Source organism: Crinia signifera, chromosome 9 (genome assembly GCF_055691185.1).
Source record: "Crinia signifera chromosome 9, ASM5569118v1, whole genome shotgun sequence".
NCBI lineage: Eukaryota > Metazoa > Chordata > Amphibia > Anura > Myobatrachidae > Crinia > Crinia signifera.
The window spans coordinates 44835205-44850815 of record NC_139225.1 but is presented as its reverse complement, the minus strand read 5'-3'; the positions used below and the strand labels follow the sequence as shown (position 1 = coordinate 44850815).

General features: G+C 45.0%; 1 protein-coding gene across 1 annotated transcript in view; it reads left to right on the top strand.

Annotated features, from left to right (window-relative positions):
• Window positions 1-15611, top strand: part of AIFM1 (apoptosis inducing factor mitochondria associated 1) — a 130413-nt gene that overhangs the window by 21592 nt on the left and 93210 nt on the right. Inside the window, exons 4-5 of the mRNA XM_083159026.1 lie at window positions 15063-15101; window positions 15195-15322. Coding sequence (XP_083015152.1) covers window positions 15063-15101; window positions 15195-15322 — 167 coding nt within the window. The remainder of the gene's footprint in view (window positions 1-15062; window positions 15102-15194; window positions 15323-15611) is intronic.

Genomic DNA, 15611 nt, shown 5'->3' with positions numbered 1-15611 from the left:
TATTGACCTGATACTGGTCACTGCCAGTAGAGATGGGGGCAGTTGTAAGGAGGTAATAGTTTGGTGCTATAATAAGTATTGAATGCAGAAAAACACACTACTGGGAACTGTAATACTGTCTAACTATTAAAGTGGTATGATTGTATCAAACAAATGTTTGTTCACAATTGTAGATTTAAAACTATCTAGCGTTGGAGAGAGATAATAGTTTAATCCAGTGGTTCCCAAACTGTGTGCCTAGGCACCCTGGGGTGCCTTAGGACACTTGCAGGGGTGCCTTGGGTTGGTGGACCAGGATCAATTCATATTATTTATGGTCCATGTACCAGGCAAAACCAGTGCTGGTGGCTGCCAATCATAATATATGTGGACAAACAGAAGCAAATCCTGTCCCTCACCAGATAACTGGCATATAAACACAATGCACTTCATTTAATATTTTTATTCTGAATTTCTCGATAAGAAGCATTTGGCCTAGGGGTGCCTTGAAAATATTTTGCTGCTCTAGGGCGCCGTGTTTCAAAAAAGTTTGGGAACCTCTTTTTTAATCAATCACCTGGCTATCATTTTAAAGACTATATAAGAACAATGACCTTTTGGGGGGCGTGGCTTGGTTGTGTGCAGGAGCAGACGTGTTTGGCGTGGGCTCTGATATTATCCTGCAATATATCCTGTATTAGGGCTGGTGGATATCCCACTCCCTTACACTTACCCTCCGGGGCCTGCCCTGCCTCCCCTGTGCCCTCCGTGGCTCTCCTGCGCGACCTGAGAGACTTGCACTAGCTACTTGGGCCCTTTCTTCCTTGGCTGCCGGGCGCCATCTTGACTACCTCTCCTACAGCTGTTCCGGGAGGTGGACGGGTGTGCTGCTGAGACTGTCCTTCCACCGCTGAGAGCCTTCTGCAGTGACCGCGCTTCTCACCACGCTGGAGATCCGTTTCTGCAGCCTGCACTCAACATATCTGCGTGGAGGCCGGGTGCTGGCGCCTGACTTCGCCGAGCTCCGGAGACCCTGGTGACTGAGCTCCTGCTCTGCCTTTCCCGAGCATCCACTTTGTATGAAGGAGGCAAGGATCGCATCCTGCTGCTGTTTTGTGACCCGGTAGAGGCAAGTAAACTGTGACACCTCTGCCTTCACTGCTCCTCCAATACAGAGACCCCAGCCTGACACCTGGAAAGTGACCCTATCCTGTATGCAGGCTTTAGCTACCTATTAAGTACTTTGATTTCATATATTCTTTTATACGTGTGCTGCACCTGTGGTGTACGCTTACAGTTGGTGGTGTGCTAGCCACCACCATCATATTCTGTGGTTTATCTATTGCCACTAACTTGCTTATCTGGGTTTTCTACACGTGACTATGGAATCTTCTGTACAAGCTATCCTGAACGCAATACATGCCTCCTCTGCCAGACTCCTCCTTCAGCTGGATAAGACTCGGGAAGGTATCTCATACTCTCCAGCTAATCCTGAATGCTGCGATACACCTGCTAAGGATGTTAATGCTACACCCCCTGCCATGAAGCCCCTGTCTATTTCTACGCCTGATCCTGAACTGAACGAGTACACCGATGTGGGAGTGCCCAAATTGAAGAATGTGTACTACAATACTCCTTTGAACATTGACTGTGCTACCGCTTCCCCTCAGGCTCCATTTTTGCTAATGGTACCTGCGATACGACACTGGAATTTGACAACATGTATTTGCGTATTCTTATATGCCTATGTCAGTTGTTTTCCTGATCTCCTTGGGTGATAGCCCTTTTAGGTCAACCATGCTTCCCCAGGGATCTGAAAACTGGCCAGATTAGAGATTTGGAAGTAGACGCAGACTTGGCCTGAGTAATGATTATAGCGCATCTGTCTAATTTCTCCTATCAATATAGTTTCTTGCTCAGCACAACAGTGTGTATTTGACCTGGCGAATCCATATTGCGGTTTTCTTTATTGTAATACTGTGATTATGTCCCCATATACTCTAGACAGGATGATCCTGGTCATTTTAGGGCCATTGACATAGCCCCTGTCAGTTCTCCGATCTGTAATCCGCATTAGTTAGTTAGTTGGGTGGGTGAGTGGGTGGTTGGGGTAAATCAGAGTTTCTGGCAAGATTAGCTCAACCTTGTGTTAGCTAAAGGCCACTGATTTACTCCCCCCTACAGTATATTGTAGTTAGTGGGGTAACTATTAGTGTTAGGTAGTGTAGTTAGTTGGTGGGATCCAGGTATACCTAGAGTTGGGGTTAGGTCATACAGGGTGGGGGGTTTTGGGGAGGTTTATTTTGGGCTTAGCGGGTTGATTTTGTATTTAGGTTGTAGTATGGGGAAAGGCGAGCTTTTCATTTGTTTGTAAATGTACATCTCCTCTATGGGTATGTATATGTAGGGGAGTGGCTGCCTCTATACTTTAAATGCTATACTGTATCATTTGAACAATACCCCTGCCAATAGCTTGCTCGAATGGTGCCTTCGAGTTTATATATAGCATTGTCCATCCTGCATGCGGGCTGTTGTTTACGTTACATTTGTAGGAGGTACCTACTATACTTTACTGTTTATATATTTATTGCGGGCCATCTTCACCTAGTATATCATCTACAGTATGTACCACTATATATGCTCTGTCTTGCTACCTTAGCTTGTGCTTTTTGTTTTGTATTATATAAAACTTCAATAAAAACTACTCAATTAAAAAAAGAACAATGACCTTTTAGTAGCTCATTAATTCATAGGGGGAGATGTGAGAATAGGTGATAAGTGTCAAATGCGCTATAGCCAACACTGACATTTACAACTACCCTCAGCATGTATGAGAAAAAGAGGTAAAAAAAGTAGCTTAAAAAAAATCTTTCCTTTCGATTTTCCAATATCCATGCTATTATATGTTGATGGCAGAGATTTCAGATGCATTTTTTTTTTAAAAAGTGCAGTTTTGCTGCTTATAGTTTATCCACATATCGGCAGGTATTGCCTGTGGCAGCTGCTTAAAAGGCCCCCATACGTTAAGATGACTGGGAGATGGGCCAAGGGGGCCGGGAGCCAGGCTGCGGGAGAATTAAAAACCGATACAAATGAATGGGCAGTCACTGATGAAAGTCTAGGCTGAACACTGGAGATTTCACAATGGTTGTGACATTTCCTGCTTGTTCAGTAGGTGGGACTGTCAGAGGTGGGAGTTATCCCTACCCCGCAATGACAACTTGAGATGTTTAGATACAGTGTATCTAATTAGTATTGCTTACTGCATCACCCTGTGTTCGTATCCACCTCCAGCGGATCAATGTAAATCTGCTGTATGTATTCTGTTTGTAGTTTGTATGTCTTCCCTGGATCAGTACCCTGGGTTTTGCTGATCCATCTTCCCTGGTTTTCATGCATACCCTGCTGCTTGGGTGTGGCTGCATGCTAGGTTATTTAGTGAGGCTTTCAGCATGCAGACCCTGCTGGTGATTTTCCTTGTGCAGCCAGTCCTAGTCTGTTTTGCCTGTCAGCTTCTTATGCAAGCCTGAAGTCTGTGTCCTTGCTGTGCATCTGGGATTGTATCACAGATGAGTCCAAGTTTCTTCCTGGTACCGGCTACTGATGTTCTCACCCAGACCTGTACAGAGATAAGTGTCCTTGTACCATCTAGGCATTTGTATTCTCTGCTAATTGCAGTGCAGTATTTTCTATGGGCAAAGTTATATGGTGTCTCTCTGGTATTCCCGCAAGCGATCCTCAGTGTTATGGTGGGAGCCAGCTCCGTGTTTTAACATCTTGCTGCAGAACTGCATATATAGTTCTGTCTGTGAGAGTACTGTGTGATTATTAACTCCTTCATGTATTATTACATCTAGGGTAGTGTGGTGGGAAACTGTATCATTGCTCCCTACTTCACTATCTTCCGAATTGATCCAGCTAGGGCAGTGGTGGCCAACCCGTGGCTCTTGAGCCTCATGCGGCTCTCCCCCTTGTAAAGTGTGGCTCCTGCTCCCACTGCTGCCCGCCGCCCACCGTCCGTCCCAGTCCCCCCTGCTGCCGGTTCCCTGAATCCCTTCTCCTTCTGAGGGGAGGAGAGTGCGTATCGCGCATCTCTCCTACCCCTTACTGTGCATCCTTGTGACTGGACCGTCCGCCAATTAGAGCTCGCGGGCCGGCAGCCAGTCAGGAGCCGGCCAGCGAGCTTTGATTGGTGGACAGCCCAGTCACAGGGAAGTGAGGGGGAAGGAGACGCGCGGTGTGCTGTGCTCTCCTCCCATCGGTGACCTGACAGGAGGACTGCAGGGGGACACCAGACTGTCCTCTCCCCGCCCGGCAGCAGCAGCAGCAACATTAGTGAGTGCTGCTGCTGGGATATTTGCACTGTGGGGGCATAGCAGTTTGTGGCACTGTGGGGGCATAGCAGTTTGTGGCACTGTGGGGGCATAGCAGTTTGTGGCACTGTGGGGGCATAGCAGTTTGTGGCACTGTGGGGGCATATCAGCTTTTTGGCACTGTGGGGGCATACCAGCTTTCTGGCACCGTATGGGGGGCATATGTGTATCTGGCACTATTGGGGGCAAATGTATATATGGCACTGCACTATTGGAGGCATATTTGTATCACACCCACCCAAGGGGTCAAAATAGACTACGCCCCTTTTTTGGCGCATGCGCCTTCGGCGTGCGCATGATGTCGGCTCTTTAGCTTGACTACCGATATTTTTCGGCTCTTTACCTCTGACCGGTTGGCCACCCCTGAGCTAGGGAATCATAAGTCAAAACAAGTGTACGTTGGGCTGCTCGAGGATTTCCCCCTGTGGAGGACCGTTGTGCCACATTGTTTTGTTCCATGTTTGCAGGTTTTGAGTTACCAATCCTCTTGTCTGCTCTGGAGGTGGTGGGCACCTTGTTTCCTTGCCAAGTCCAGTAGGCACCGGAGTTGAGTGAACCTAATTTACTCCTTCAAACGTGGCTATTATTGGTGAAGTCTGAGCTCTGCAGGTGCCCATAGCCTCTGGAGGGATTAACAGAGTTAGGGTTGGATCGTGGCCTGTCAGTCCCAGTAACCTCTTGTCTGGTATCCCCTCAGAGGCCTAACACCTTGTTATAGGAGCACAATAAATACATTTAGCCCTTTTATCTAGCTTTGCTAAATCTCCCGTTAGTATGTGCCAAAGTATGTGCAGAGAAGTCCAAAAGCTTGTTTGACACCCCCCCCCCCCAATTCATTATTAACCCCTTCCCGACATTTGACGTATATATACGTCATGGCCGGGATGTACTTCCCGACACATGACGTATATATACGTCATGACTTTAAACTGTCCCCGCGTCTATAGACGCGGTGACAGTTTAAACATGTCTGCTGTCCCTGACAGCAGACATGTCCCAGCATGCCCAGGGGGGGCGGCGATGCCTCCCCCCCCGTCGGCGATCGCTGTGATTGGCTGTTCAATGTGAACAGCCAATCGCAGCGTTTTCCTGTGTTACCGTCCGAATATGACGCTCGGTAACACAGGTGTCAATCACCGCCGGGTGTGAGGGGGCATGAGGGGGTCACCGGTGATGACGACACCTCACCCCACCTGCCCCCAAGGCTGTGATTGGTCCGTCGGACCGACGGACCAATCACAGCCAAGGCGCGTCATTTAAACTAACGGTGACTGCGCTGCAGACGCCATTCCGGTCTGGAATTGCGTGCAGAGCGGTCACTGGCCAATCTGTCGTGATACATACCTGATCCTTGCCTGATCCTTGCCTGATCCTTGCCTGATCCTTGCCTGATCCTTGCCTGATCCTTGCCTGATCCTTGCCTGATCCTTGCCTGATCCTTGCCTGATCCTTGCCTGATCCTTGCCTGATCCTTGCCTGATCCTTGCCTGATCCTTGCCTGATCCTTGCCTGATCACCGCTGGTAGCGTGCTGCCAGCAGCTGGATGCTTCCTGGATCTTGTGACTTCCTGTGTGCTGCTGCTGCAGTGTCATAGTGACAGAGAGTGATAGAGAGTGCTATATTTTGTGTCTGCTGTACCCCTTTTGTGCTGATCAGTATATCTGTGCTGATCAGCAACTTTTTGGTTTTTTTTTTTTTTTTTTTTAATATATATACCTGTCAGTTGCACCAAAGGTTGTGCTGCCTGTGCAACTGACTGCTGCCCCCCCTTTTGTGCTGATCAGTTTAAATTAATTAACTGATCAGCAACTTTTTTGGGGTCCAGGGTTTTTTTTTTTATATATATATACCCTGTCAGGTTGCACCCACAGTTGTGTGCCTGCTGCCCCTCACTGCTAATCAGTGTTGCATCACTGATCTGCAGTGTTTTTTTTTTGGAGAGTGCAGTGGGGTTTTGTTTTTACACCCACGTTGCTTTTGTGGGTGTCCTGTGGCCGCTGATCAGTGACGTACATCACTGAACAGCATTTTTGGCACAGGATTGATATAATTTTTTTTCTGCAGTTTTTTTAAATTGTTTTTTTTTTTTGGAGAGTGCTGTGGTTTATTTTTTTTTAAATTGTTTTTACACCCACGTTGCTTTTGTGGGTGTCCTGTTGCCTTTGAGCGCTGTTCAGTGACGGACGTTACTGACCAACATCTGTGCTCAATTTTTGGCGCAGGACCTTTTTTTTTTTATTGGGATCAAATTCCTGTATAAAGTATTTTTTTTTCTGCACTACATACACACTACACACTACATACCCCCGTGTTGAAATAAAGTTTGTACCCCCCCTACACTATACACGTGTTGAAACATTACACTACCAGAAACACAAAAATAAAAATGACATCCCAAATATCATCCCAGTCATCCAGAAGAATGTATTCAGCGGAGGAGGCATATGCCATGCTTGCCTCTGACTCTGACACAGCCAGTGATGCAAGCGGGGAATTTGAAGGATTCGTCTTAAGCTCCTCTTCCTCCTCTGGTGATGAGGGACCCCCTCAAAGACGCCCCCGTAGAGCAGCTGAGACCCCCCCCCCCCCCCAAATGATTGATCCCGTATGGACCCCACCACCAGACAATTTTGAGCCCCAGGTTCCTGAGTTTTTGGCCATCCCAGGAATCCAATTTGATTCAACAGGTCTCAGAGAAATTGACTTTTTCAAATTATTTTTCTCTGATGATTTTATAAATTTAATGGTGGACCAAAGTAATTTATATGCCCAGCAGTTTATTGCTCAAAACCCCACGTCATCATTTGCTAGGTGGACCCCTGTAGATGCAGTAGAGATGATGACGTTTTGGGGTCTGGTGTTACATATGGGCATAGTAAAAAAGCCAGAAATTAGGCAATATTGGAGTACAGATGTTCTGTACAGCACCCCATTTTACCGTATGGCCATGACTCGGACTCGTTTTGAGACAATCCTTAAATTTTTACATTACACCGATAATGCACAGTGCCCACCCAGAGATGATCCCACCTTTGACCGGCTATTCAAAGTCAGGCCGGTCATTGATCATTTCAGTGCCAAATTTGCAGAGATGTACATCCCTGAAAAATTTATTTGTATCGACGAGTCCCTTATACATTTTAAAGGAAGGGTTAAATTCCGCCAGTACCGTCCCAATAAGAGGGCAAGGTATGGCATAAAAATGTATAAGCTGTGTGAAAGCACCTCAGGGTACACCCACAGGTTTAGGGTATATGAAGGGAAGGATTCAAGAATTGAACCGCCAGAATGCCCCCCCCTCCCTCGTAGGTGTTAGTGGAAAAATTGTCTGGGATTTAGTGCACCCCTTCCTGGATAAAGGTTATCACCTCTATGTGGATAACTTTTACACTAGCATCCCCCTGTTTAAGGCCCTTGGTTCAAGAGGTACAGCAGCTTGCGGTACTGTGCGCAAGAACCAAAGAGGCCTCCCAAAAACGCACATTGCCCAAGTACTGAGAAGGGGTGAAAGCAGGGCACAATCCACCGAAAATATGTTGTTGGTCAAATATAAGGACAAGAGGGATGTCCTTATACTGACAACAATTCATGGAGACAGTACCACCTCCGTCCCTGTACGAGGTACCAGTACCCACACCTCAAAACCTAATTGTATCCTAGATTACAATAAGTACATGGGCGGAGTGGATCTTTCAGATCAGGTACTGAAGCCGTACAGTGCCCTGCGGAAAACAAAAATCTGGTACAAGAAGCTGGCCGTGTATATCATCCAGATGGCACTGTATAACGCTTACGTGCTATTCCGTTCTACCAGCCAGAGGGGGACATTTATGCACTTTCAAGAGGAAGTCATAAAGGGCCTAATATTTGGGAACCAGCAGGCAGAGGGCCCCAGTACTTCTAGTACTGGCCCCCGTATTGTACCAGGGCAGCATTTTCCTAACGAAATCCCCTCCACTGCAAGAAAGGGCAGGACACAAAAAAGGTGCAAAGTTTGCTATAAAAAGGGAATAAGAAAGGATACTATTTTCCACTGTGAAACTTGCCCCGACAAACCCGGCCTATGTATAAAGGAGTGTTTTAAAATATACCACACATCTATGGATTATTAGGTTCATCATTTCACCGTGCTTCGGGGGTCTTGCTAATGCCACATAGCACCCACCATTCATTCCACCAGAATCTGAGCTGCAAAATCCAAAAATCACTCCTTCCCTTCTGAGTCCTGTCATGCACCCAACTGGTATTTTTTGGTCACATATGAGGCATTGCCATACTTGGGAGAAATTGGGGCACAGATTTTGGGGTGCTTTTTCTCCTTCATACCTTCTGAAAATGAAAAATTTTGAGCCAGAACTGCATTTTTGTGTAAAAAAATGTAATTTTTCATTTGCACAGCCCAGTTGTATCAAAATTGGTGAAACCCCTGGGGGTTTGAAATGTACACTATACCCCTAGATGAATTCCCTGAGGGGTGTAGTTTGCAAAATGGGGTCACTTGTGGGGGGTTCCACTGTATTGGTGCTTTGGGGGTCTTGCTAATGCGACATAGCACCCACCAACATTCCACCAGAATCTGTGCTGCAAAATCCAAATATCACTCCTTCCCTTCTGAGTCCTGCCATTTTTTGGTCACACATGAGGCATTGCCGTACTCGGGAGAAATTGGGGCACAGATTTTGGGGTGCTTTGTCTCCTTCATTCCTTGTGAAAATGAAAAATTTTGAGCCAGAACTGCATTTTTGTGTAAAAAATTTAATTTTTTATTTTCACTGCCCAGTTGTACCACAATTGGTGAAACCCCTGGGGGTTTGAAATGTACACTATACCCCTAGATGAATTCCCTGAGGGGTGTAGTTTGCAAAATGGGGTCACTTGTGGGGGGGTTCCTAACTTTTAGCATCTTATGGTGCCTAGAAACCTACATGGTGTCTAAAAAATAATCTCATAAAAAGGAGGCTCTAAAATCAAGTAGGTGCTCCTTCTATTATGAAGCCTGTGGTTTGGTCAACGTGCACACTAGGGCCACATATAGGATATTTATGAAAACAAAAGAATTGGGGGAATCAATTTTTAGTCACATTTCTCTAGTAAAATCTACTGTGTTCCTTAGAAAAATGTAATAAAATTGAAAAAAAATGAAATTTTGAAATTTCACCTACACTTTGTTTTAATTCCTGTGAAACACCTAAAGGGTTAACAAACTTCCAAAATGCTGTTTTGAATACTGTGAGGGGTGCAGTTTTTGAAATGGCATCATTTATGGGGGTGTCTCACATACAAGTCCCTCAAAGTCACATCAGAACTGAACTGGTCCCTAAAAAAATCAGTGTTTGAAATTTTCTTGAAAATTTGAGAATTTGCTATTCATATTTTAAGCCTCCTAGTGTCCAAAAAAATTAAAAGGAGGTTGAAATAATGATGGCAACATAAAGTAGACATATGGTCTATGTTAGTTATTAACTATTTTGAGTGGTATGATTATTTGTCTCACAAGCAGAAAATTTAACATTTTGAAAATTGCTAAATTTTCCATTTTTTTACGACATTTTGGTATTTTTCACAAAAAAACACAGACTGTATCGACCCAAATTTACCACTAATTTGAAGTACAATGTGTCACGAGAAAACAATCTCAAAATCACTGGGATAAGTAAAAGCAAAAAAAAGTTATCCCCACTTAAGTGATACATGTCAGATTTGAAAAAAAGGGCTCTGTCAGGAAGGCAAAAACAGGCTGCGGCGGGAAGGGGTTAAACTCCCTTGCTTTCTTTCTTATTATCATATCTTAATATAAATTAAGTCTCTCTCTCAATTTTTGTATAGTTTTTTTTTATTTTTAATTATAGCATATTGTTCAGAATTAAAATTTCTTAAAATCCAACATGTGATGTTGGGACAGTACTGTACATAATTCAAGGTGTATGCTTGTGGCCTGTAAAGAAAGTATAAAATATATATTCTAGTCACTGGCATAAAGGGAAAGACGTTCGAAGAGGTGATTTGTCAAATGCACTCTTACCAGTGTTATGTAACACTTGCATTGAACATCCACATGCAAAGCAGATAACAGAGAAGCTGACTTTTCTCTGTGGTATATGTAAACCTCCAACAAAATTGCAGTCACCATACTAACCTATTCAGATGTTGGTCAAAAATATGATCACACTTTTATGGTTTATTGATTTTTTTTTTTTTTTTCTCTCTTTAAGTATGCTAATAGGTATTGATAGTATGTGTTCTTTATGTAGTATGTGCAGCTGCGTCTTTTGTAGAATCAGAATAGGCTTTATTGGCCAGGTATACTTGCGTATACTAGGAATTTGATTTGGATTGCTGTGCAGCAGCCGGTTAGGTAACAGTAAAACAGTGACAGTACAGATATATACATAACACAGGTGTATGTGGGAAGGGTGATGGATATGTACAGGGGAGACACAGGGAACATATATATTCGCTGAGCAGAAAAGCGCCTAGGCAGCCATCAGCTGCTCCATTGGTGGCCTCAACAGCCAGACAATCAAAAATACAAGCAGAGACAGTACAGTTATCACACAGGGAACATATACTCACTAAGCTGCACAGCGCCTAGGCAGCGATCAGTGGTGCCATTGGTCACCGCAACAGCCAGGCAGGCAGCAATACAAGCAGAGACTGTACAGTTATCACACATGGAACATACATTCACTGAGCTGCACAGCACCTAGGCAGCCATCAGCAGCACCACTTGTCGTTGCAACAGACGGTTATGTAACAGATAAACAGAGGCGGTACAATTTTAGATTGCTGCTGTGAGAGACAGGGGAGACACGGGGGCACGAGTGGCACAGTTCCTAGGCAGCCATTAGCAGCGCCATCTTGATCATGCTGTTCGTTGGCAGCAGTTGAAGGGCTCAACAGGCCATCTCCCCTACAGTCCTCTACAGCAGGGGTGGCCAAACCGGTCCTCGAGATCTACCAACGGTCCACGTTTTCCAGGTTACCTAGCTGGTGCACAGCTGTAGTCATTACTAACTGTCACATTTTAAAACATGCTGCATTCATTCCTACTATAGATCCACAGGTTGCCTGGAAAACATGCACCGTTGGTAGATCTTGAGGACAGGTTTGGCCACCCCTGCTCTACAGGATAGATCAGTGGTAGCCAACCCTAGCCCTCGAGAGCTACCAACAGTTGACATTTTCCAGACAACCTAGCTGCTGCACAGCTGCACTCATTAATCACTGACACATTTTAAAGGATACACAGATGGAGCTAATTAGCTCACTTGGGATTCTGTGAGGAGACCTGCAAAACATGCACTGTTGGTAGCTCTCGAGGACTAGGGTTGGCTACCCCTGGGATAGATCATAAGGCTGTAGGGGAAAGGGGGCGCAGCGTGTCAGGGCCCTCCCTGGAGCTGCGGCTGGGGGGAGAGTCGGTTGCAGGGAGATGGGGAAGTCAGAGTTGGTCAGTGTGGCTGGTCTTAATCACCCCTTTATCAAGGTGCAAGTGGAAAACTTGTTTTCCACATGCACCTTGGCAAAGGGGTGATTAAGACCCCGAAAAGTTGGTCCTATTTTGCTGCCAATTATACACTTTAAAAAAAACCTGTTTGAGTGCCGCCTCATCTATATATATATATATATATATATATATATATATATATATATATATATATATATATATATATATATATATATATATATATATATATATATATATATATATATATATATATATATATATATATATTATAGATATTAGTGTTCCCTCTAGAAATTGTGCCGGGCGGGCCAGGGCAGCCGACGGCACACTTGTGGGCGGTCCCGGGCCGCCGACGTCACTAAAGTGGGCGGGCCCGGCAGCGTCACTAAAGATGCTGGGGAAAGGTGCCTTGATGCCGGGGAAGCGCCGGGCATCGCTGTCTAAGGTGGCGCTGGGCTTCCCCGTGCAATGAGTCGGGCAGGCACCAGGCTGTTTTAGCGGGGCGCTGCTAGAGGGGCAGGGCGCATTTTGCCCTTTAAAAAACGGGCAGGGCGCAGCGCCCTGCTAAAACAGCCTAGCGGGAACACTATGGGTTTTATGAATAAAAGGACCATTTGTCTGACTGGGAGTCATCTTTTTGTTTGAAAAAATGGACAGAAGAACCGTATGTGTTTTTTAAAATTACTGATAAATTTCTCAGTGTAACGGACTGAATGTGGAAACCTATATTATAACCATATACTCTGTAAAAATCGGGATCCCGACTGCCCGGAGCCAGACGTCGGGATAATGACTGTCGGGATCCCGACTGTCGGAGTCCCGTACCACACCCATCTCATTTAACCCTACCGGATTTAAAGAATTTAGCAGAAAAATCCATTTCGCCTCTTTTTGTAACAAACTTAGATCTATTTCCTCCATGGGATAACCACCATATGTTTAATTGCTGTGAGGGAGTGGCCTGCTTCTGCATAGTGCCTGGCCACAGGCTGATTGCTTGTACTGGTCAGGATGGCTGCATGTATCGCCATCCTGTGCTGTGCCGTCCTGACCTTAAACTAACAATCAGTTTTCCCCACGTAATACTTGCCACATGGGCAAATGAGAACATACACAACGTAAGCCGTAGTGCCACCCAAACGATGTATTTTAAAGGACTTGGGTTCTGTGGGATGTTTAATGCAGCTACCCGTCAGCATGTAACCACAGGTCACACACCCCCTACACTTTGACATTCTTATTTGGGGGTTTCCCAGAACATTGTGGTATGAGACATCTGAGTGAACCACAAAATCTCTTATATTTTTCCCATTGGAGTAATTAGTCATAATTCTTTTGTTTTTAAGTGGCGTTCGAGAAGTATCCGAGGAGACAATTTGCCTGTGTTTCTTAATGGCTGTTCAAGCTAAATCGCTAAAGTATTAAACCTATTGGGCCAGATAATTGTATCCCTCATACTTTTTTTTTGTTTTTTTTTACACAAAGTACTGTCCCTCGTTCTCTGCATCACTTTGTTTGATTTTTTGAAGCTCCAATCAATCATAGCCTCTATTGACCAATTTATCGGTCATCAGGTCAAGCTGATAATCCGCATCCTCATCATTGTTGCATATCCTCCTGACCCGAGATATTGGGAAAGGGGTAAACCCTTCTGTACAGATAAGGGATGGAAACTTCGTTCTTTGAGCGAGGGGGATTGGCATATGCCGCTCCAGAAGAAGCGAGACTCGCGGCTAAATACAGCGAGTTTTCTGCATTAGCCGCAGGCCTCGCTGTTTTGGGGAATTCTCTCCTGTGATGGCGAGGATTTCCCCAGAACGTTGAATAGGGCGAGCCGCTGGCGAGGGGGTTAAACAGCGAGGATCGCTGGTTTTCTGCAGTCCTCACTGTTTAACCCCCTCGCCAGCCACATTGAATACAACCCAATGAGTTGTCACAGGTTATACAGCAATATGGAAACGTCCCAATGCATTTCGTCTAGACAGAATTCATCAGGGGAACAGTATCAATATCTTTCAACATACATTGATTCTCATAACTCTCATGGTATGGCTAAGAGGATCCCTTTTCTTTAGGGGAAATGGAAGTTCTCCTAATCCTAACTTCCAAAAAGTTCTCAATCAAAAATTCTAATATAATGTGTACTAGTAAAAATATATAAAACCATAAACGTTTAGGACACGTCTATAACACCGTTCCCTGTTGATCTCTGTGTGGTCCCTAGCATTTTGGATAAGGGATACTCAACCTGTACTGGACATGTGCTAATGACCTTACTAGGTAGTACCCTGTTCTATCTGTGCATAATATCACTAGTTACCAGCCTGTAAAAATGACGGAAAAACATAAGTTACAATTGTTAACATTGGTGGCTGGTTGTGCAGCTGATACCATGTTCTCATTGCCGCCCCTGCAAAATCCCGGGTTTTTCTTGCCGGGTTTTTGGCGGGGCACAGAGAATGGATACTTTTCTACCCCGTTCATACAGCACCTTAAACCCGGGAAATTCCCGTGTATGACGCGTTCACACTGCTTCCCCTGGTCTGCCCTGCCAACAAGTGTGTGAATATAAAAGCAGCTTTGATTGGCTGTTGAAAAAGTAGCTGTGATTGGCTGTTTTAGAAAGCAGCTGTTATTGGCTGGCTGAGGATGATGTCATATAAAGTGGCCTGTTTTTTCCAAGCACACTGCATTGCTGGAATCATGGCTGATGAGATGCTTTTGTTTTGCACCATTTTGTAGTAAACAACGGAGTCCTTCACTGTGCCGGTCACTTGCTTTTTTATCTCCTCCTCTCCTCTCACTGCTAGCAGCTCGAGCACTTCCTCATCCCTCCAGTGCGACATGTCTGCTCTCCTCGACGCAGCATATGGACGTCAGACGCAGCATGAAATGGACGTCACGTCACATGATCACATCCGCCAATGAGCTTCTTTTTTTCCATCATGTTTGAAAAACCCGTGTCTGCGCTGTTCAGACTGAAGTACACCCGTGTTTTACCCAGGAAAAACCCTGCAAAAAACCCGTGTGTAATTCCCGGGGCATAACACCCGGGAATTTCAAAAGGACGCGTTCACACTGAGACACGACACGGGAAATTACCGCTCGCCCTGCCAAATACCCGGGTTTTTTAGGCAATGAGAACGGGGTATGAGTAATTGAGCACAGTGAAGCCTATGAAACAAGAGCCTTATAAGTATGTAGGAAGTCTGTTTGACCATTTTATTTATTTTAACATTAGATGCCGAATCCACAGATGCTGATGTGCATGTTAAACAAGGTAAACTTCTTAATTGATTTAAATAAAATCTGTGTATTTCTGTTCTGCTAAGTATAGTAGAGAAAACCTGAACAATTTCTCACTCCTGTTTAGATCAGAAAACCGTAGACGCTCCACCAATTGCAGTACTGCCATCCCATGTACCATTTCTGCTGATTGGAGGAGGTACAGCTGCATTTGCTGCAGCTCGATCCATACGTGCCCGAGATCCTGGGGCAAAGGTGGGTACATTGTAAATGCTTACTAATTGTGCATGTATAATTACATAGCTCTGAGCATTGTATGTGCTGTTTCTCCTGATTAGATTCTGTTAACGAAATCGGCCGCAGGGGGGCGTGGGGGTGATTAGAAGCTTATCTACAGAGATCCATTTTCTGTTATCTATCCAAACATAGGGCCTTATTCTAGTTCACTCTTTCTGACAAAATCCTTCTTAGTTGGACAAAACCATGTGCACTGCAGGGGGGCATGTGTAAAATGTGCAGAGAGAATTAGATTTGGTTGAGTTAT